Below are 24,695 nucleotides of genomic sequence, written 5' to 3'. Positions count from 1 at the left end.
AGATCTATATCCTGCCTAATCACCTATCCTAATACTTATTAGGCCTACATCTACCCTTTATCAGACCCGCCATGGTCAACCTCTTACACCTCCTAACCGGGACATCGATATCGCTCTTCATCACGTGCCCGAACCATCGCAGCCTCGATTCTCGCAATTTATCTTCCACAGGGGCCACTCCCATCTTGTCCCTAATAGCTTCATTTATAATCTTATCTTTCCTGGTATGACTACATCTATCTTAACATCCTCATTTCTGCTAATCCCATCTTATGGACATGAAATTTCTTGATTGACCAATACTCAGCACCATACAACATAGTCGGTCTAACTACCACTCTGTAAAATTTGCCCTTAGGTATCGGTGGCATATTCTTATCACACAAAAATACCATATGCGAGCCTCCATTTCATCCACCCCCGCTCCAATAAGATATGTAACATCCTCATCAGTCTCCCCATTGCCTTGGATAACAGACCCAAGGTACTTGAAACTATCTCTCTTGGGAATGAATTGTGTATCAAGCTTTATGTCCACTTCTGCTTCATGTGTCCCCTCACGTCACTTGCACTCCAAGTATTCCGTTTTCGTCCTACTCAACTTGAAATATTTAAACTCCAGGGTCTATCGTTCTTGTTTGGTCACTATTGGGAGTCATGAGACTAGGGTTGACCTTCTGTTACTTAATATGGTTGATTGTGATATGATGTTGGGTATGGATTAACTATCTCTGTATCATGCTATTCTTGATTATCGCGCTAAGACCATGACGTTGGCTATGCCAAGGTTGTTGAGTTTGGAGTGGATAACTATCGAGGAATTCCTAATGGGTTCCGAAGAGTTTGGAAGTTGTGGTGCTTTACAGTCATGGGGAGTCTATTGCGTGTTGTGATTTTTGTTTTACGGGATTGAGTTAGTGAAAGGTTTTTGGTAAACAAAATGTTTATCCTACTTGTGATTCAGAGTTGAGGATGGGATCCTTGTGTTTCCATGTGGATTGGTATGTTTGGACCAGGCTACGTGCCGCGATGGGGTTATGTTAGGATGAGATTCTTTGTGCTTATTTCGTGTATTTTGCTTCTCCCTTGTCGAATGGATTAATAGTATGGTATCGATGGGGAGTTGTACCTATTGAACTTGTCAGATGGTTCTCTCATGTGTTTCTCTTTACATATTCAGTGATATTCGAGTTGTTGCTTGTTGGGTACGGATTGTGACGTATGTGACTAGGTGGAATTTGAGGTGGCTTGTCGGTCTAATAGCTAGTACTGGATGAGATGAAATCATTGGACCTGGAATTAGTGCAATCGGACTTGGATAAGGTATGTCTGTATAATAATGTCGTTGATCAACTTAAGCTTGGCGTTGGTTCTTGTCGGGCGATAGAACTCCATGACTTGTTGGTTGGGTGAGTGGTTATGAGTTTCCACGTGTTTCTTACATTATTAGTAGTGTTATGAAGGTTTAGAACAAGTTTTTATTTGATATGAGATTATTTATCGGGATTGAGTTTGGTAATAGGCAGCTATTGTGTTCGGAGATATTGCTATGAGCATATGAGCGATTGGTTACGCCGTGTGGTTATACCATGTGGATGTATTTATGATCTGGTGCAGCTGGTTGGGGTTGATGCAGTATGTATATGTGAGAATCGGGTCTTAGGGGAGGCCTAAATGTTAAAATTTGATTCTAAGGCTTATCGGTTAAGGTGGAAGGAATAATCTTCAGCCGAGATTGTGTTGATGGGATTATATGGATTGAGGTGACATGGGATCGCCCGTGGGTATGTGCATGGTGAGTGTATGCAGTGAATTGATGGTTTTGGAGCGACTCTTGGCATGTTTGAGGACTAGCGTTTGTTTAAGAGGGGGAGAATGTAACGATCTAATCAATCTTTTGTGTATTTGAGCTCCATTTCCCCTTTTGAAGTTATCCGTATGTGTATTTGTAGTTATGTGACTTGCGGAGATGGTTGGTTTGATTTCGGGGAGGTTTTGGATTGATTCAGAACATTTGGTTCTTAGTTTGGAAGTTTAAGTTGAAAATATTGATCGAGGTTTGACTTTTTATGAAAACGACCACGGAACGGTATTTTGATGGTTCCAATAGGTTCGTATGGTGATTTTAGACTTAGGAATATGTCCGAAATTAGACTCGGAGATTCCTAGGTTGATTTGGCTCTTTTTGCCGTAAGTTGGCAATTTGAAGGTTTAGAAATTTTTTAAGTTTGACCATGGATTGATTTTATGGCTATCGGATTCGAATTTTGGTTTCGAGACTTGAAATAGGACCGTTTCGTCATTTGTGACTTGTGTGCAAAATTTGGTGTCATTCCGAGCTGGTTTGGTAGGAATTAGACGTTTGGGTGTGATTTTAGCGATTCTTGAGTTTCATTGTGAATTCTATGTATTTTGGTGTTCGATTCATGATTTTCGGGTGTTATTTTAGTTTTTTTGAGCTTGCAAACGAGTTCGTATGATATTTCTAGACTTGTGTAAATGTTTGGTGTGGAGCCTCGGGGGCTCGGGTGAGTTTCAGACGCTTTTCGGAGTGATTTGGTCTGTTTCAGATTTTGATGGTTTTTTGGCTGATGTTGCAGGTTTCGCAAATGTGAGATCCTGTTCGCATTTATGGACCTCACATTTGAGAGGTGGGTATCACAATTGCGAGGTTGGCTGGATGTTGGGATGTTCGCTTTTGTGGACTATAGGATCGCATTTGCGATGGGGCAACTAGGCAAGGGTAACCGCAATTGCGATCAACGGATCGCTTTTGCAAAGGGGCGTGTATGCGCATTTGCAAAGTGAATGTCGCTTTTGCAACATTTTCTGGGCTCGACAGGTATCACATTTGCGATCATTTGGTCGCATTTGCGACTACTACAGCTCAACAAAAGTTGGAATTTAGGGACTTAGTCATATTTTATCATATTTTTGAGCGCTAGACTCGATGGGAGGCGATTTTAAGAAGGGATTTTCATACCAAGATATTGGATATGTGTTTTTCATCCAATTTTAATACTGTATGTAACGACCCGCTCCATCGTTTTGAGTATTTTAGCCATATTTCCCTAGTTTGATGCTTTACATATGTATATTTGTGGTTATGTGACTTGCCTAGGTGGTTGATTTGGTTTCGTGAAAGTTTTGGAGTGAATTGGGACACTTAGTCCCAAAGGTTGGATGCTTAAGTTGTAAGAGTTGATCGAAGTTTGATTTTCGTGTAGACGACTCCGGAATGGTATTTTGATGGTTCCAATAGTTTCGTATGGTGATTTTGGATGTCCGGAGTAGAATCATATAATCTACTCCGAGCATGGATAATCCTGTCACATGCATAACAACGTTAGACAAGACACTTACCTCTTCCGGAATACAATCAACAATCCAACACGATTTTTTTTCCAGAACAAGCCTCCAAACCAATCGAATCTAGCCAAATATCGTCTAAACAATTCAATACAAGCTTTAGAGACTACCCACGAATGAAAAAAAGATTCAATCTTTAACTAAATTAAAAAAGTCAATAAAAAGTCAACCCAAACCAACGTGGTCGAAATCTGAGATTAAGATCAAATACCGATTGCCCATTCATCCCCGAGCCTGGACATGTGATTTGTTTCGAAACTCGACCTCAATTCGAGGTCTAAATCTCAATTTTACAAGATTCCTAAATTATACCAACCACCCAATTTCTACTTTAAAATTCGTAGATTTGATTATGAAATTCATGAAAAAAGTAATTGAAATTGATTGAAAAGTTACTAACCAATGCGTTTGGGAAGAAATTGAATCGATCATTAAAACTCAAGGTTTTCAACTTCAAAACTTATTTTTCCAACTTTTCACATAATGCGCCGAAACGTCCTTAGGTCACCCGGAACCCCAACCAAACATGCGTAGAAGTCCAAAAATATTATACGAACCTACCAGAATCATTAAACATCGATCCAAGATTATTTATCAAAAATATTAACCGTGGTCAACTCTAGTCATTTTTAAAGTCAAAAATCATATATTTTTTTAAAATTTCACATAAAAACTTTTCGGAAAACTATACAAACCACACATGCAAGTCATAAATCATCAAAAAAAAAATTACAGGAGGTCTCGAAATATAGAAAAGGGAACTAATATTCAAAACGATCAGTCGAGTCTTTAAAATCAAAACCCATACTTTGTCCGCAATAAATTTCCTATCTCACCCCTAGCACTTGCGTCATTTGCCGAAAAGCCAAAAAACGAATCGTTATAACAGCAGCGAAACGACCATCTTTTCACACGTGGCAAAGTCCTCCAGCTGTTGTAGTTCAGAAATCCCTAGTCAGCAGAACTATTCAATACGCTATAAAAAGTTTTTCTTTTCTTTTTTGTGTTTGTTTTTTTTTCTTTTCTGTCAAAGCGGGGGTTTCAACTTAGGAGTCTGAAACTTGTTCCTCAAGTATAAAAGGTGTCCCAAAAATCCCAAGGAATCTTTCTCTCTCTCTCTCTATATTTTTATAAGTGCACAAAGTGAAAGCGATGAAGAAAACCCAAATTATCTGTTCGATTTTCTTGGTTTTCTCCTTTGTTGCAGCTACTATATCAATGGCGGATTCACAAGCATCCACAGAAGCAAAAGTGTATATAGTTCATACTGAGAATCCTGAGGATGAGGAACCTGAGGAATTCCATATCAAAATTTTAGCTTCCGTTCTTGGCAGGTTTAACTTATTTTTTCTCTCCTTTATTTTATCATTTTTCCTTAATAAAATAATTGTATGATCTGAACATCTGGGTTTGCTTGTATTCATAGTGATTCTTATTAATTTCTACTTGAACTTTTTGACTTCTATGTTGTCAAATGAGATTTTCTTCTTGTAATTATATGTTTTTGGAAGCAGACCTATTCTTCATTTTTGTTAACTGTATTAAAATATTGCATTTTTTTCCTGTTTTGATGCTTCAACTTTTGGCATGTTTTAATGGGAAGAAAAGAGATTGGATACAGACTTGTTGCACTTTTTTTGTTAATCTGATGCTTCAATTCTTGGCATATTTTAAGGTGAGGAGAAGAGATTGGTCTAATACAAAGAGTTGAAAAGAAAGGAATTTTGAACCTTACTTTGAAAAACTACCCAAATTGTTCTTTTTTTTGTTACAGATTGGATTTCTTTTTGTTATGATGCTTCAGGTTTTAGAATGTTTGGGGTCCAAAAAGATAGAAATGAACATCACAATCCATCTCTATAGCTGCATGTGGTAAATCAAACTTTGGCACTGTATGTGTAGCACTTTACAGGTTAAAGAATCAAAATTTGGGAATTCAAACTATTTCCCAAATTCTTACACACAGCCACCAATTTATTTGTCCTTGTTTTCTTATTTAAAGAACAAATATATGTTCAGGAATGAGGAATCAGGTCCTACTTTTGAAAAAAAATATGAGTGAAAATCTGAAGTTTCTAAAAAAAATCTAAGTATCCATTATTTTATTCTAGCTGTAATCTTTTTCCAAGATTTAGAAATATTGAGCAAAGTTTCAATCTCTAATGACTAACAATAAAATTCAGCCCACAAATAGAGCCAAAAAATTTTTAAAAAAGAAGAAGAGGAGAATCTAACCTGGATATGAATGGCCTTCAGACTGCAATCTTTCACCGGCCTCCGCGTCGAGTCCGACAATGGCAATGCAGCAGGCTAGCAGCGAGACAAAGAGGGAGAGTAGAATGCGTGGGGTTCCTTTTGTTCCTCCTTTTTTAATCTTGACAAAGTTAGGTTGTAGTCTTGTAGAGAGCTTTTAGTATTTTTGTTAAGTAGCTTTTAATATTTTTTTTAATTAAAAAATTAATAAAGAAAAAGAAAGTTACAGACCGGTTGGGATTTGGGAATTGAGTATTGGCCACTCTATTTTTCAAAAGGAAGAAGTTGGATATGAATGTTGTATTTTAAAAAAAAAAATGATAATATATAACGAATGTGCTGTAAAAACGTGTGCACTTGAGACTCGAACCTGCGAGACCTCTGAACACCCTTCACCGATGGGCTACGTCGCCCAGTTGTTTCAAGGGTGTGCAAACCGTTATATATGTTAAAATCGAATAGCATTTTACTTATATATGCAATGTAATTTTCCAGCGAAGGGTGTTCGCCTGACGGCCCTTGGAGCATTATAGGATAGGTATGACCAATCCATTCTAACTAGAACAATCAAAAATTTTGCATTCCCTTGCGTTGAGTGAAATGGAGGGAATCCCCTTTCGATTCACGGAATGTGATCTGGGACACGATGGGAGTCTGCGTGTCTCGGTAGGAAAGAGATCACCGGAGTATAGCACAAGATTGCCTTTTCTCCGGAATCACTGGTCACCCAGACGATCGCTAATGAGTACCGAGTCTTCCCAGTGAAGTAGAGCCGTCTTCATGGGGCCTCAACGATCCTGGTGGCGATGTCCAAAGCGTGACGGACCGGGTCAAATTGAGGAGCTTGCTGTAGTCGTTGTGTACTTGCTTTGTGCATCGGCACAACATAATTCGAAGTTGCTCGGCGTACTAGCCTTATAACGGAGTTAGACCCAACCACACTCTCTTAGTATAAAGCGGAGCAGGACCGTTGCGGTCCTGTTCTGACTCCCCACCCAACCGCCCTAGCGTATGTTTCCGAATCAACTGCATCGTAAGTTGTTATAGCTCTTGCCAACTATCCTGAAAATTAAAAAGAAACTCTATCCTCAACCCTTCCAATCCTTGGTTCATGGTGGCAACTTCACCCCGTGCATCCTTTGTTTGAGCCCCGCCTAGAGGGAGGCGCTAAGGGAAGGGCGTAGCGTTAAATCTGCCTTACGTAGCTCCTCCACTGACCATATCGGGAATGTTGAACAAGTCTTTCCATTTTTGTGATGTTTATTTTGAGTGTTTGAACAAGGATCTCCATTTTTGTGATGTTTATTTTGAGTGTTTGAACAAGGATCTAGTGGAACTTAGTCTAGTGGACATTTGAGCCAGACTTGTATTTGTTCTTTAGTACGTGATAAAGAAAATGCTAAGCTAGTGAGCGGTGCATGCATCTTCTGGACTTAATCCTATACTTTGAAGTTCCAAGAGTTGAAATTTGATTCTTCTATAGAATGACACGGTGGACAGAAACAACACTCCTACTTCCAAGTTGGACGTTTTCTAGCACAAATCTAATTGTAGAAGTTGGACATAATCCCATACCTAGAATTCCAAGTTGGACAAAAACCCATTCTTATCTTTCTGTCACAAACTTAGAGATTGTATTTTCTTGTTTACCTTAATTTGAATAGTTGAAAAGAGAAGACTTCGATCCTTAGATGATAAATTTCTTTTTATATATGATATGAACATCAAAATATAGTTCTATAGCTGGGTTTTTTTTTTTGTTGTTGTATGAACATCAAAATATAGTTCTATAGCTGCAAGAATGATTTGCGCGGAAACATGTGGTGGATGAATCTTAGGCACTTTTGCATGTTCAATTGGAATATTGAATTCTCATCCAATATATATATATTTTTTTTGGATAAGATAAGTTGGATGCTCATCTAACTTTGTGATGTTTATTTGAGATTTTTTGAATAAGGATTCGTCGAACTTAGTCTGTCAGACTTTTGAACCAACCTTGGATTTGTTCATCAATGCATGATAAAGAAAATGGCAAGCTATTCTGTGTGTAGAGTTTACCGCTTAGTTGTTCCGTGTTTGAATCACGTGTAATTGTGTCTATTATTGTATAATTACCCTCTAATATACTCTTTTGATAAGTTAGCCAGTACAGTACCTCATCCCGGGAAAAATAAAGATACCTGTTGATAACTGATAAATTTTGTACTGTCAGAATTCCTGTATCTAGGTAGAGTTATCTTTTCCTGTAGAAGTTTCAAAGAGATCAAAATTAATGCTCAACCTCCCCAAAATCTTAAGCGGGAACTGGATAGAAAATCATGCTTGCTCGGTTAAGGGACTCTTTATTAGATGATTAGTTGTTGAGGTTGCAGATGAGAGCTGTTGCCCCCTTTTCCCTCTTTCCCATACCCCTTTCTCTTAAGGATATAGACATATTTTGTACATTCTGTACACATAAGGTTGAAGTATTTCCTGATCTCTGTGTGTTTACGGTGTGAAAAAGTGAGGATGCTGCAAAGGAAGCTTTGAGTTACAGTTACAAGCATGCAGCTAGTGGGTTCTCTGCCAAGCTGACTCCTGAGCAAGTTTCTGAGCTTAAAAGTAAGTTTTTATGGGTCATCCTGTTTAAGTAATCCTATTTTTCTTTTTACAACTATGTTGGCCGATTATACTTCTCAAAATCAGTTATGGTTATGGAGTATATGAATACACCATTATGATATCTCAAAGTAGTTTGCAGAGAGCTTCTCTCGTGTTTTGCATAGAACTTGCACAGAGTTTCTCCTCTGTATGTTGGGATGTTTGACACCATCTCACATTGCAGGAGCCTGTTTAATGACAAGATACATGTTCGTTTTTTCCTTCTATTTTGAAATACATAGAGGAAGACAGAATTACTAATTGATTCTGCTTTTATCTTTTGAAAATGATAAAAGTGTGGCGTATCTTGAGCCACTAAAATAGAATGTGCTTCCACATGTTTTGGTAATCGATCTTCCAGTTGCCACCTCTCACACACCCGCCCCTACTCTTTACAAACCCCCCCCCCCCCCCCCCCCCCCCCCCCCCCACAAAAAAAAAAAATATATCTTTCTCATAGTTCAAATTGATGCCAAATTTCTGCTGTTCCTTTGTTAAAAAAAAGGACTTAAAAAAATACTTAAATTCTAACATTTCTGGTTAAGAAAAAGGCCCTATTGATTGGTAAAATGCAGCATTTGCAATTAGAACAACATTACAATTAATAATTGAGTTTTTTAAAAATTTGAAAATTTAAATGGATGAATCTTAATTTCACAATAGCTGTTAAATTTAGAACAAATAAGGGCATTAATATTAGTATCCTGGTTTTAAAAGAGGTGATTACGAAAAGAGATCAGCTGAATATAAATATGCAATTGATAATCTGTTGTATGTAAAGATTATGACTAATCATCATACTAGTACTAGAACAATACCTACTCATGTTGAATGCCTGAAGAAAGTTCTTTTCTATCTGAATCTGAGATTGAGAAGGTGATTAGCATGTCATCATGGTCATTAAGCATTGGAAAAATAAATAAGAAAAAACGAGACATCCTAGATCATGACCGTTGGTAGTCTCTCTGATCTCTCTCTCTCACTCTCACTTGTATGATTTTGCTATTGATGCATGAAATGAACTGAAAATAGGATGGTAGGGACTGGGAGCCATTGCAACGTGATTCAGTGATTAGTTTAGGAAGGAATGCGAAGTAATACGAGGACTTCACGAGCTTGTGAGTTTCAATCTGAGGGACTACTAGGATTTAATGCAGTGTAATGGTGAATCTCAAACATGAGTCGTGCATTTCTTTAGGTTGCATAATGAGAATTGTTTAAGGGTCTTCCCCTTTTGTGACTTGGTTTGAGATATGTGATAACTGGTTTTGGGCAGACTAGTATGTAGTATATCCAGATTTTCTTTTTGCCCGACCACGATTATGGACTTGGGTCAAATTATAGTCATTAGTGGCTTGGAGGACATTCATCTGCCTATCATAGTTAGAGATGAATGACAACTAGCTGATGATTATTATGTTCTCATGCTTACCGAATTATCTCATCTCTTCACGATTATATCCAGAATTTCATCCTTTATCCTTCATGCTTACCAAATACCTTTAGTAAGTCGAAAGGCTAGAGCCCTCTTGTTTTTGATTCCTTTCCAGAATTTCAGCAGCATATACATTTGCCTTTTTCTTATTGTTTTAAAGCAACTAAGTTTCACCTTTTTTTTTTTTTTTGGTGAAGAGAAACGTGAGGTTTTGCAAATTGTCCCAAGCCAAACACTCCAAATACACGGAATAGAGCATATGTGAAAGCCAATTCCAGTGACCCTATCACCAAAACGATTTACCTAGATCTATATATATATATAGAGAGAGAGAGACTCATGATCTACATGTTTTAACAACAATGTAGTGTTGAGACTATAATTAAATGTAGTGTATGCCATGTGTTTAGGGAAGTTTACTTGGTGCTTTTATGCATATGCTTAAATAAATGAAAATGAAAGGTTACCCTTCTCCTTGTCCTTGTCTTTGATTTTGATGTGTGGAGCACTCTGTTGACTGTGCCACTAGAGTTGGTGACCGTGTATATATCCGAAATCCTAGCTGATAAGCTCCAGACATCTTCTGACTTCTGGTGGCTGTCATATTGGCTACAACTCTTTTGCATGTTGTGAAAAATTGACTCTTGCGTGGCAATTTGGTGTTGGTGTATCCCACTTCCTAATTCCACCATTCTACCAAGTATCACCCCCCCAGGCAAACCCAGGATTCGAAACAATGGATTTAATTATTAAGATCCATATTATATCATACTAATGAAATAATGTGTTTGCATTTAATATTTGTTGAAATTTTCACGTATAAATTTATATTCCGTCTTAAAAAATGCTATTTCAGTTTAGCTAGTGGTAAAATATAGTTTGCATCGGTCTCTGATCATCTGCATTCATAACGGTGTATAAATCTGGGTAATTTTTGGTAAATTTTTAGCAGAATTTTGCTGTATTTTTAATTACACCACCTGTCAAATAAAACAGCCAACCAAACACCTAACAACCAACCAAACACCTAGTATAACAATCCAAATTCAATATTTACTACAAAACGAACAATAATATTTATAACAATTCAACCAACTAATCAAACAACCAACTATCAAACAACATAAATTAAACATGTCTCTAACTTCAACTCTAAAATATTCAAATAGCCTAGTCAGACTCAGTCTCCTCCTCGGACTCAGACTCCATTGCAGCTTGACTGCCTTTCTTGCTTTTCTTTTTTAACAATTTTTGGATCAAAGCATGAGTTGCTTGAAATTCTTGCTGACATTTGATCCACTTTTTAACGTATAGCTTCCATGTCTTCTTGGGAAACTGATGCCCCAGTGAATAGTGCTATTGATGGACGACTAGAGGATGGCTGTAATCCAATCCCGTAGACTCAATCTTTATTTATTATTTTCACGAGAAATAAAGAAAAGAAAGTAAAAGAAGTAAGAAAACAAACACGCAACTTTCAAACTAATACCAAAATAGATAATTACATAATATTTATACCTTTATTCACGCCACCAACCGCCTGTGTCCAAATTGCAGTCATATCCTTCGAGGCCGACTGAGTTCCTTCAGGCTGAGTTTGTCGCCATGCATCAAGATCAATATGATACTTGTCATGAAATAAAAATAACACACGTTATATAAATAAAATAAACCAAGAGGAAAAAATAGTATAGTGTTGGTGTTGGGACCATACAAATGTCTCTGAAGCACGCGGTTCGACCCATCCTTCTCTTCTGTCGTCCTTCTTCTTTTTGTGGGTCTCTGCAAAGACCTCAGCATAAGTCACATCTCCCCCACGTTCCTTTTCTTGAAAATTAAGAAGTAATTTTATATATATATATATATGTGTGTGTGTGTGTGTGTGTTCAATTTGCATACTTGTAAAACTAAGAATATTTTATGATGAAATTACCATTCTCAAACGATGGGCTACAAAACTAATAGAACCTCCAGTATGGAACGCTCTACCCTTAGTAGAAGCTCTGTTTAACTTTTGCCTGTTCACTTTTCTTCTTCCACTCAGGGGTGTTCCACTTCTTCAAGAGCTGATTCCAGACATCTTCACGTATCCAATCAGGCCTTGTGCCACCTCTCCTAGCAACATGATGTGAATCTGTTATCCGCTCCTGTGCTCTCTTCTCGAAGTTCTCATTCACCAGATTTTCAAGTGCACGCTACCATACGCACCTAACCTGCAAAATTGAATAAATAATATTAGACGAATGAGGATAAGTATTAATAAAACTTAATTTATTCTCACCTTAAATTGTTGCCACATATTCATTCTGATCTGGTACGGTATCTGTCCCCCAGAAATTTTACGGCTCATGAAAAAATGGCTTCATAGATTCCATCACCATATGCGCGACCTGAAAAGATGGCAAAAACCTGAAATGTCATTAAATTCATTATATGCAAAATTTTATTGAAAGATTTTAAAAGGAAATTGAAGGAAAACTCACCTGCTGCCATGGGGAACGATAATCAGCAGATGAAGATGATCGTACTGTACAGTCCCTCCAGTACTGTATACGATCGAAATAGATTTCGGCCTCCGTACGATCGATCGAGTTCGAAACATAATCGATCGAAGCGAGACTTCGAGACGGGTTCCGAAGATGGTACAAACAATCTTCGAGTCTGAGGGGCCGATATCATTATCGAACCCGAATCCAAATCGAACTATGATGCAAAGTGAAGTTATCGAGCTTATGATCCAGAGCTCGAGTCAAGATCGAATCCAAATCGAACTCAAGCCATGATCGAGAGCTCGAGTCAAGACCGAAAACTCAAGTCAATATCGAGCTCATAGACAAGAGATATCTAAAGTTAGATCCCTCTACTATAAAAGGGATGGTTATTATTTCTGTAGGGGGCAAGTTTTTGCTTACATTGTAATTCAAGCTTCGTAAGCTGATTCCACTTGCTTAGTCCTAAATTTCATCTTCTTTGCAACCTTATTTATTTAGCATTCTTTGCGATCCATACTGGGTATTTCTATTTATCTCTACAACTCGTATTAAGTTGCACAACATATCCTTAGAACTACGTATAAATTCAACTCTATTCATTTTTCGGGTAAACAAGTACATTGTCTCACGGTACCAACAACTGTAGAAGTACTGGTAGATGGGGATGCAACTGCGTGAGAGCCTCCAATATCCAAATTAGATATACTTGGAGTGGATGATGATGGATATGATAATTGAGTGAGCGATGTATGAGGCACACAAGATGAACCACCATGCTGGCTACTATGATGGCTCGGGGATGCAATCGGTGGTGAGCCACCGAACTGACTAGCAGGATCACGCAGGGAAGAAGCTGGAAAATGAGGCATGGGTATAAAATTAATGGTGGTCGAAGTTGAGCCACCATGAGAAGGCATGGAGTGATACTGAAGCGAGCTAGACATGTGAGGGACTTTGAAAAAGTTAGATGATTGTGAAGCTGGCATGGAAGGACGATGAGGCATAGGAGGAGGGCTCATATTTGGTATATGTGGAGGAAGCTGACTTGGTCTAGGTAAAATATATTTTTTCTTCTTAGATTTTTTTATTTCTTTACCGCGAGAATCCATATGTGTAATGAATATTAAATATTTACATGTAAAATAATTTAACTTAACAAATATAAACATAAAGTATACATAAATATAACAATATAAACATAAAAAAATGAAGATGTCATTAATAATATAGAGTAATTTTATTACATATTACAATGAAGCACACCATAACATATAAATACTGAACAAGTAATAAAACACAGAGATAGCTTAATCCTCATCACTTGTTTCATTTTCATTTTCTTCATCATATAATTCTTCATCCTCGCTTGTTTCATGTTCATCAATTGAATCTTCGTCCTCATTTTCCATTGATGTTCTCTCACCATGCTCAGTTAAAATTGATCTTAGGACCGAAGGATCGAATTCTTCGTATAGGCCGTTGCTATCCTACAATTCATCTGCAGGATAGCACCCTATCGAAATGCTTCCATGCTTATCCATCTGAAGGATGACATAGAACACCATCTGGCCTTCTATGCTCATAATGCCATCTCATATGAGGAGCGGAGCTCATTGATGCATACAACCTCTTTAACTTTGGTATAAGGGGTAAGTAGTGCACCGCCTTACCGGGATCTTTTTCTTTTTATCATTTGTGGCTTCCTTGTAACGAGGCTTGTTACAAAATTTTCAGTTCTCTAGAGATGCATCATCCTTATAGAATAACATGCAACCATTCTCACAACAATGAATCCTATCTGATGAAAGACCCAACTTGGAAACTAATTTTTTTGCCGTGTAGAAATATTTGGGTAGGTCAATGTTACTCGGATTAAATTCATTCATAAGCCCAATGATAGAATTCATGCCCGATTGAGAAATAGAACTATCCAACTGTCACGACCCAAAATCCACCTAGTCGTGATGGCACCTAACCCAACCCGTCAGGTAAGCCAATAATCAACTAACCAATTTAAATGAGATTTATTAAGAAAAGAAATGCAAATACAGCTGATTTTATACTAGAATTTCTCAAGGACCGGTAGTATAAATCATGAGCTTCTAAGATTAGAATTTACAAATCTAGTATGAAATAAATACATCATCTGTCCGAAATGTACATAAAAAGATTTTATAAATCTAAGGCTGCCATGAACAAGAAGTAGCAACAACCGGAACGCGGGTACGTCTTCAAATCCAGCCCCCATCGATCACAGCAACATCAACATCCGACATCTGCACACAAGGTGCAGAAGTGTAGTATGAGTACAACCGACCCCATATACTCAATAAGTAATAAACCTAACCTTAGGTTGAAAGTAGTGACGAGTTGGGACAAGGGTCAGAGTCCAACTCCAATAACCAGCAACACTTCATAACAATATAGTAAAGATGGTGCAAGAAATAACTCAATAAATAAATGCTCAGCTCGTATAAAATTCCGAAAAATAAATGCTTCTCTTCAAGTATACAGTAAAACTCAAGTCCTTTGTCGAAATCACCAAAATATGAGTAGGTTCGTAAAACTGTGATTTTTCTCAAAACTTTTCAACAATACTTAAGATGTTTTATTTTTCAAATAGCATGAGGAAAGTACATATCTCTATGCCTACATGTCACTATGCATGTGAAATCATGAATGACGCAATGTCGTACAACATGAGGAAAAATTCATCTGTATGCCTGTATGTCAAATGTGCATGTCAAATGCAATGTATCTCAGAGATGAACTCGTGTACTCACACTCTCAGAGTACTCAATATCACTATCTTACACTTTCCACTCATCATTCTCAATCACTCAGTACTATATATGTCCAATCCAGCACAGAAAAGATCCATCCCGGAATATATACATCAACTGACCATCAGTCACTCAGTACTGGGTAGGGCCAATCTAACCCGTTGGAAAGATCCATCCCCAGGTATAAAAGATTCGAACAAGATCCATATCCAGGGAAGATCCATCCCTCAATATAAATCAACTGCGCTCACTGGGGTGTGTGCAGACTCCGGAGGGACTCCTTCAGCCCAAGCGCCATAATAAGCCAGATCCGGGCATAAATTAATATAACATGCTGCGCCGTGCATCCCGATCCCATAATATCACTCACAATCAGGCCCTTGACCTCACTAAATCATCAATCTCTCCAGTATCTCGGGCTGACAATGCCATGAAACTAGCCCAAAAATAATGATATGATGTGTCATTATATAGCAACAGAGACTGAGATATGATATGAAATGAATGAATATGACTGAGTATGAAATTGCAATGTAAACAAATAACTCAACAGCAGGAATGACCTCAGTGGGTCCCAACAGAATAAGCATGTAGCCTAGATATGGTTTCTAACATGGATCACACCTCAATAACTCTAGTACGTAGAGATTTCATGGTTACAGATAAGATCAGGTAACTACACAGTACCACAAAAATAACAGAGTCACAATTCACACGGTGCACGCCCACACGCCCGTCACCTAGCATGTGCGTCACCTCAACACCAAACACATAACACGTAATTCAGGGTTTCATATCCTCAACACCAAGTTTAGAAGTGTTACTTACCTCGAACAAGTCAAATACAATAACGAGCAGGCCAAGCGATGCTCCAAAATTGCCATCCCGCGCGTACCGACCTCCAAATGGCTCGAAACTAACCAAAAGCAACTCAAATACATCAATTAATGCCTAAGGAAACAATTCCAAATGATAAAGGTCGAATCTTTAATCAAAAGTCCAAAATTGACCCAAAAGCCCATCCCGGGCCCGTGCCTCGGAACCCGATGAAACTCACAAAATCCGACAACCCATTTAGTTACGAGTCCAACCATACTAGTTTCGCTCAAATCCGACTCCGAATCGATGTTCGAAACTCAAAAATTCGCTTTATGGAGTTTTAGACAAAACCCCCCAATTTCTCATTAAAATTCATCAACCAATTGTCAAAAATGAAGATGGATTTATGAAATAAAATCAAAACCAAGTGTAGAACACTTATCTCAATCCTTGTGATGAAAATTGCTTCAAAATTCGCCTTAATCCGAGTCCTACATCGCAAAAATATGATAAAAGAACCAAAACCTCGATTCATAGCATTCTGCCCAGCATTTTCGCTTTTGTGAACATATTAGCCGCTTCTGCGACAAAATCTCCGCTTCTGCGGGACCAACTGAGAAATGGTTCTCCGCACCTGCGACATCGTAGGTGCGATAACAAACGCGCATTTGCACAGACGTCCGCTCCTGTGCCTCATCCATCGCTTCTGCGATAACGCAGATGCGACCCAAAACTTCGCATCTGCGATACTTCCAAACATAGCCCTTACCGCTGCTGCGATCACCTTTCCGCTTCTGCGGTCGCGCTCATGCGCACCTTGATCCACATCTGCGGTCACGCAGGTGCGCCCAAGTACCCGCACCTGCGATCCTCACGCCCAGTTCCCTCTTCACGCTTCTGCGATGGCACTGCCGCTTTTGCGGCTACGCACCTCCGCCCATGGCTCCCCAGGTGCGGTCACACCAAAACCTCTGCCAAACCAGCCTTAGCCAAATTTCCAAAATGCTCTAAACCTCGTCCGAAACTCATCCGAGCCTCTCGAGACCCCGTCCGAATATACCACCAAGTCCCATAACATAATACGGACCTACTCGAGGCCTCAAATCCCACATAACAACATCGAAACGACGAATCGCACCTCAATTTGAACTAGAATGAACTTTGAACTTTCAACTTTCAAAACTCGCGCCGAAACATATCAAATCAACCCGGAATGAACTCAAATTTTGCACACAAGTCCCAAATGACATAACAAAGCTATTCCAATTTCCGAAACCATAATCCGATTCCGATACCATCGAAGTCAACTTTCGGTCAAACTTATGAACTTTCCAATTTTTTAAATTTCTAATTTTCGCCAATTAGTGTCGAATCCTTCTAGGAACATCCAAATGCAAATTCGGGCATACACCCGAGTCCAAAATTACCATCCGGACCTAACGGAACCACCACAACCTCAATCCGAGGTCAAATACAAAATAGTCAAACTTGGTCAACTCTTCCAACTTAAAGCTTCAACGATGAAATTCATTCTTCCAAATCGATTCCGAATAACCTGAAAACCAAAAACGACGATTCACATAAGTCATAATACATCATACATAGATACTCATGCCCGTAAACTACCGAGCGAAGTGCAAATGCTTAAAACAACCGGTCGGATCGTTACATCCTCCCCCACATAAACATACGTTCATCCTCGAACGTGCCTAGAGTTGTTCCAAAGTCTCCAAACCGCCGTGTAACCTTACCTTGCACATACCCGGGGGTGATCCCACGCCACCCTATTCCATATAGGCCCGACAACACAACATACTGAAGATCATTACTTCAACCTTAGCCTATAAATCACAGAATCCAATTTCCAACATCCGAAATTTCTTATAAGACCCGAATCTCACACGTACACACTGTATAAGTCTGAACAGGCTGTATCAAGCCATAACCATAACCCAAGATGCAATCACATGATATGCGACATAACTCAAATACTCATGGCAATAATTCTTACCACAATAACTGCTCGAAGCAAACCCGGTACCGGTAATATACCTTGTATCAAATAAAACCTCGTTCAAAACCTTAGTACACTGCCGATGATGAAAGAAACACGAAGAAACTCATAACCACTTATCAAACCAACAAATCATGGAACTCTCCCTCCTTCGACAAGAACTATAACCAATTTCTAAGCCAACTTCCGATATTGTCCTCCATACATGCTGTAATCAAATCTGAGAGTATCCTTTTCAGGTCCAATGACCTCATCTCATCCTACATAACCACTCTAATGACATGCCACATCAATACAAACTACAACCACAACCCGTGCAATCCGTGCACCAATAAGCAACAATCCAAATGTACTCAATCATGGAAAATGACTCAAACGAGAGAACCATCCCGCAAGTTCAACAAGTACCACCACAATCGAATGCTACGAACCCATCATACCTAGTAGAACCAAGACACACGAATCTAACACAAAGGATCACATAACCCCGCTGCAATGCGTGACCCCATCCAAACACTGGTCCATATGAAATACCTCAGCCACCATGCTCAAAATCAATAACCATGCGCAATTCGACATCAAGTACCCAAGGTGCATGACCATAATCACAGAGAGAAAAATAACACAATACCACAATCCGGAAAGAACATAACCAATGCGCAATCGATCATTCAACACCCTAATATCATCTCGCTCAAACTCCGCCATAAGGCCCGAACCGCACCATGTGTGCATATAACCAACGAATCACAACCCCTCATAGCATAGAGGAGTAGCACATAGATCATATCAAAATATGAATAAGCTCAACTCCACCGAATGGCACATCGTTCAACAATAGTAGTACAGAGTCAACCAATCTGACCCGGTGTAGAATACACATCCTCATTGGGTCTACCAATTGGGCCCCAAATCAACTCTGGTCATCCAAAAATAGATAAATAACCCTCCGAAGGTCCACCATGACCTAACCATGACACATACCGTCATCTGGCTAGCTTTAGCCATATCCTCTCAGCCCACAACCACGAAACAATCTGCTTCTGAGAATTCCCGGTTTCCAAATACATAAAACACACGAATCACCATATCTGATCCCAACTCCACCGCCCGAATGTCTAACACATCTCTCATATACGATCATCCCACGAGGAATACTTCTAAAATTCTTCCGTGTCACATAACAAAATCTTAATATCAGTAGCCGATCAATCAGGCGAGTACCGCAATACCAATGAGGCATCCTTACGTCAACACTTAATGCACCTCCTAAAATGTACACTCTCCTCAGGCAATACCAAGTGGTAATATCATTCATCTAGTCATCTGAAATCGCCCATGTTGTCTAAGAATTCATGCCCTTCAAACTAAACCGTGACCTTGCACACGCAAATCTTATTTCCACACAACATACCGCATATATAATGAATATGAAAAGTACGAGAATCTCATAATCAACTCCGAGTCACAAGAAAACTACATACTCAATTAGCCAGGAACCTTCTATTTGATCTCATCCAGGAGAAAATCACAACACGCAACATGCTCCTCACGCCAGCAGGAAATATGCACCTCGAACCGTGGTAAAAACCATTGAGAACACTTGGAAATCCAATTGCACATAACCAAACCATCAGAACTGAATCTCTCTAACTCCACCAAGCCACGTGGGTCGCCAAAGCCCGAGAGCATTGCCACGAAACACCCGTAGAGACACCCGTAGAGACTCACCACACTATAAGTACCTAAAGAACCGATCATACCCATTACCGTGCTGATCCAACCTACTACCAAACTGTCCTATTTCTCCGAGTTCCTTCCGAATTACCCTCAAGGTGACACTTCTCCTTGCCAGAACACCACGATCCTTAACCAAAACTCACCCCACGAGATCCTAGCATAAAACCACACCGCCTTAAGGCCTATAAGCCACTGTATTCCCTCTTAAGCACCTCAAGAGTACCACCATCGAGACACCCACTCTGAAAAGACCTTCTGTGAATCTAAATTCGTTTCCTTCACCTTTTTGATACCGAAATGTAAGATCCATAATGATATAAAAATACCGCGAGTCTCGACACCATCCAATGTAAATCTCATATCCTAGCCATATACAAATCCTGAAAATTCTCAGTTGCTACATGAAAATCTTGAATCAATTAGAACTTTCTCGAGAGTCAACCACCCTGCTCAAATCTCAATTGTGCCGTCCCAACGGGCCAAACAACCTATGCCCCATTAGCACAATAACACCCAAAGAAGTAACCCACACCTCTAAACAACCGAGTGAACCCCTACTCCATGCACACTACATCCGTCACGAATAGCAAATTCAAATCATTCCACGATTTCCATATACCCATAAAGTGCAATACATCATGCATCCCGAAATTCCTTACTCAAGTCATCCTCAAAACCGACCTCTGCAAGTCATATCTGATTCACAAGTATGCCTCAAACCGAAACTAGTACAACATATAACCAAGCAATCCAACCGTCGGTAGCAGACTCCCCTACTTGGCTCAAAGCCATAGAACAAAACACTCGATAACTCATAATACCCATACTCTATTACTGCCATAATCCCGCACCGAAGTTCAACTAAATCCTTCATAACCTCACATAACACAAATCATATAGTACCTCAAATCATCTACTAAGCTCGCAGACATCCACATGACGATTAGGTCAAACTTCTCAACCAAATTCAAATTCAAACCTCAACACATATACCCCACTGGTAGAAAAGAAACTCTCCACACAACATCATAAGGATCACACCTCCGTATATTACCCCGCATGAGATAACCCACCTTCTTAGCCTCAAACTGACATCTCTTTATCCCCTTACACAACCACAGCTACTACAAAATCGCTTAATCTTCCTAAGACTGAACTCATCACCAAGACATGAAATTCTACGTTGTTCCCCAATTAAACAACCTGAAAGATCCGCCAACACACTCATAACTCGAGACTATACGTCATATCAAGACATAAATCAAGCACCCAATAGTTCTTTTTACCTCTCAAGCAAACTATTCTCATCACATTCAATCCATCTGAATACATCCCGTAGTCATATCATATTTCCTCATATAGCCATTCGACCACTCACTGAGCCATAAATTCAACTCATAGGGACACTACCGGACATATAAGTCCAAGAGCACATACTCACACAACTGAAATCCTCGTGCTCAAGTTACAGTCTAAACCAGGCCTCAAGTCTTCCAGACTGGCCCATCATCAACACACAAAAATCACATCTCGCACCTCATCCATGAAATCACAAGCCATCGATGCATAACTGATACCGAGCGCTCATGTGCGCATACGAATGCATGGAAGGAATTCAAAGAGTTATGTTTCAAGCTAAATCAATTCCGCACGATAAGGAACGAAAGATGGGAAATTATCCTAAATTCCTTGTAGCCTCTCGAAGATAGGTATGGACGTCATCATACCAATCCGCAAGACTCTACTAGACACTTGCTCATGACTTGTAGAACCTATGAACCTAGAGCTGTGATACCACCTTGTCACGACCAAAAATCCACCTAGTCGTGATGGCACCTAACCCAACCCGTCAGGTAAGCCAATAGGCAACTAACCAATTTAAATGAGATTTATTAAGAAAAGAAATTCAAATACAACTGATTTTATACAAGAATTTCTCACGGACTGGTAGTAGAAATTATGATCTTCTAAGATTAGAATTTACAAAGCTGGTATGAAATAAATACATCATCTATCCGAAATGTACATAAACAGATTTTTATAAATCTAAGGATGCCATGAACAAGAAGCAGCTACAACCGGAACGCAAGTACGTCTTCAAATCCAGCTGCCGTCGATCACAGCAGCATCAACATCCGACATCTGCACGTAAGGTGCAGAAGTGTAGTATGAGTACAACCGACCCCATGTAATCAATAAGTTACAAACCTAACCTTAGGTTAAAAGTAGTGACGAGCTGGGACAAGGGTCAGAGTCCAACTCAAATAACCAGCAACAGTTCATAACAATATAGTAAAGATGGTGCAAGAAATAACTCAATAAAAAAAATGCTCAGCTCGTATAAAATTTTGAAAAATAAATGCTTCTCTTCAAGTATACAGTAAAACTCAAATCCTTTGTTGAAATCACCAAAATATAAGTTGCTTCGTAAAACTATGATTTTACCCAAAACTTTCAACAATACTTAAGATGTTTCATTTTTCAAATAACATGAGGAAAGTACATCTCAATGTCTACATGTCACTATGCAGGTGAAATCATGAATGACGCAATGCTGTACAGCATGAGGAAAAATGCATCTCTATGCCTGTATGTTAAGTGTGCATGTCAAATGAGATATTGCAATATATCTCAGAGATCAACTCGTGTACTCACACTCTCAGAGTACTCAATCTCACTGTCTCACACTTTTCACTCATCATGCTCAATCACTCAGTACTGTATATGGCCAATTCAGCCCGGGGAAGTTCCATCCCGGAATATATACATCAACTGACCATCAGTCACTCAGTACTGGGTAGAGCCAATCCAACCCGCGGGAAAGATCCATCCCCAGGTATAAAAGATTCGGACAAGATCCATGTTTTGTGTGTGTTGGATCGCATTGTACGCCACAACGTATATATTATGAATTTGGTGTTGACTTGTGATTTTGTCCTCCCTTGTGGTTGGCTATGTCGTTCCCGAATATTGTTTTGTCTCCGTTGATTTGAGCTTCTGAGAAAGGTTTTGGTTGTCTATTTCGAGAAACATGGTTATTACTTTTTTTATTGCATCCTTTTACTATTATCCATCTATAATCATGTTATTATTATTAGTGTCTTTCTTATTATTTCTATTGCTCATTAACTGTACAGGTTTATATAGTAAGTATCTTATCATAGTATCATCACTAACTCGTCGAGGTTAGGCTCGGTACTTACTGAGTACATTAGGTCAATTGTACAAATACTACACTTTTGCACTTCTTGTGCAGATTCTGGTGCGGGACCTAGCAATGTTCATAGGGGACCATAGCTTGGATTAAAGAGTATAAATAGGGTTTTTAGGTAGTAACTTAAGATAGTGCATTTTAGAGATTTAGACCTCGATTTGAGATCAGATCTCAAAACTAATCACATATTTGGACTTAGGGATGAATGAGTAATCCAAATTCTGTCTTGATTTTAGATTTAGACCAAGTGGGCTCGAGTTAACTTTTTGTTAACTTTTCAAAATATGTTAAAGATCGAACCTTTTTAGTATTAGGAGGATTTCTTAAGCTTATTTTGACTTATTTTAGTATTATTTGACTAGATCCTAGTTGTTTGGAGGCCTGTCCTAAAGGGAAAGCATTATTGAAGAGTTGATTTATTCAGAAAAGAGGTAAGTATCTTGGTTAACCTTGATTTGAGGGAATTAGGTTGTGTTTGGATCTATTTGCTACGTGGCTATATGTGTTAGGGGCGGCGTATATGAATGGTGATAAATGTAATGTGTTTTCCATGGTTAAAACATGCGGGTAGATCTAACCTTTCTCATGCCTTGTTTGGTTCATATATTATTTCTCCTATGTTTTAGATAGTTCATTAACTTACTTGCTTATTCATATACATCCTAGTACTATATTTAAGATTTATTGAGATATTTAGACATTACGGTTCTTGAAATGCCGGTTTATCTATTGGTGCAAAGGTTATGATTATCTCTTACGCGGTGTATTATGCTTGATCACTCTCCTTGATGTTATTTATGCTTTTCACCTTACTTGGTATTGATTTACATATGCTTGGTAAGGATGAGTGTCGGGTGATTCCGTGCTGTGAGGATGAGTGGTTATATAAGACGGGTGTTTTCGTGGTGTAAGGATGAGAGATATTGCACGAAGGTATTTTCGTTTTTCATGCGATGAGGATGAGTGATATATGCACGTCGAGTATTTCCATGATAGGTGATATGATATATTTTACTCATTCCTTTTGTTACGCGGACTTACGGACTCAGCCATGTTATTTCATGGTTATCGTTTTATCCTTTTGGATTTCAGTTGTGGAGACAAGTTTGGATGTTTATCTGAGAAACGTGATTGTTATTTCTTTTGGTTGATCACTTTATTATTCCTTACATTTACTCTTATTATTTATCTTGTTATTCTCTTGTTTGTTCTCTTGCTTATTAACTGCATAGGTTTATAAGTAGGTGTTTTGTTCCTAGCCTCGTCACTACCTTGTCGGGGTTAGGCTCGACACTTACTTAGTACATGAAATCAGTTGTACTTATACTACATTTCTGCACTTCTTGTGAAGATCCCGGGATTGGTCCCAGTAGAGTCCCCAGAGGTGCTTAGCTTGGACATCTAGGTGATTCGAGGTAGTTTTGCATTTCCATCCGCAGGCTCTAAAGTCGCCTTCATTATCTTTATTACTTTTAATTTGTATAAGACAATATTGTATTTTATTTCAGACTTTGTATTTAGTATTCGTTAGAGCTCATGTACTCTGTGACACCAGTCTTGGGGATTTATTTAGACTGTATATTGGTTTAGACTTATTATGTGATTTCAGAGCTTTTACCCTTATTTATGATATTGTGTTGTTAACCGTTTAGTTGTTGTTTCATTGATTATTGTAACTGTGTTGGCTTGCCTAGCAAGTAGGTTATGCGCCATCACGACCCCTTGGTTGGGATTTTGGATCGTGACAAGTTGGTATTAGAGCACTATATTTCATAAGTCTCACGAGTCATGGGCATGTCTAGTGGAGTTTTGTGTATTGGTATGGAGACGTCTATACTTATCTTCGAGAGGCTATGAGACAAATAGGAAACTTCTCTTTCTTTATTCCTCCATCGTGCAATTTTGTTCTATCCTAAAGTTTGAATCTTTACTC

At 38.8% G+C, this 24,695-nt stretch overlaps 1 protein-coding gene across 4 annotated transcripts; it reads left to right on the top strand.

Moving 5' to 3' along the window:
- The first annotated feature begins 4,400 nt into the window (after positions 1-4,400).
- On the top strand, positions 4,401-24,389 carry LOC104110758 (subtilisin-like protease SBT3.10). 4 transcript variants are annotated; one of them, XR_011415443.1, is made up of 4 exons: positions 4,401-4,703; positions 8,129-8,226; positions 22,080-22,384; positions 24,114-24,389. XR_011415443.1 is itself a non-coding variant. In XM_009620311.4 (4 exons), the coding sequence occupies exons 1-3, from the start codon at positions 4,522-4,524 to the stop codon at positions 23,175-23,177; spliced, it is 333 nt and encodes a 110-aa protein (XP_009618606.1). In that variant the 5' UTR covers positions 4,401-4,521; the 3' UTR covers positions 23,178-23,193; positions 24,114-24,389. The 4 variants fall into 4 exon arrangements, 3 of the variants coding, with proteins under 3 accessions (XP_009618606.1, XP_009618613.1, XP_009618598.1); XM_009620311.4 differs by lacking the exon at positions 22,080-22,384 and adding an exon at positions 23,125-23,193; XM_009620318.4 differs by lacking the exon at positions 22,080-22,384.
- Positions 24,390-24,695: the final 306 nt, after the last annotated feature.

This window comes from Nicotiana tomentosiformis, chromosome 4, assembly GCF_000390325.3.
Source record: "Nicotiana tomentosiformis chromosome 4, ASM39032v3, whole genome shotgun sequence".
Classification (NCBI taxonomy): Eukaryota; Viridiplantae; Streptophyta; class Magnoliopsida; order Solanales; family Solanaceae; genus Nicotiana; species Nicotiana tomentosiformis.
Note: the sequence above shows the minus strand (reverse complement) of the source record. Positions and strands in the feature narration are given on the sequence as shown.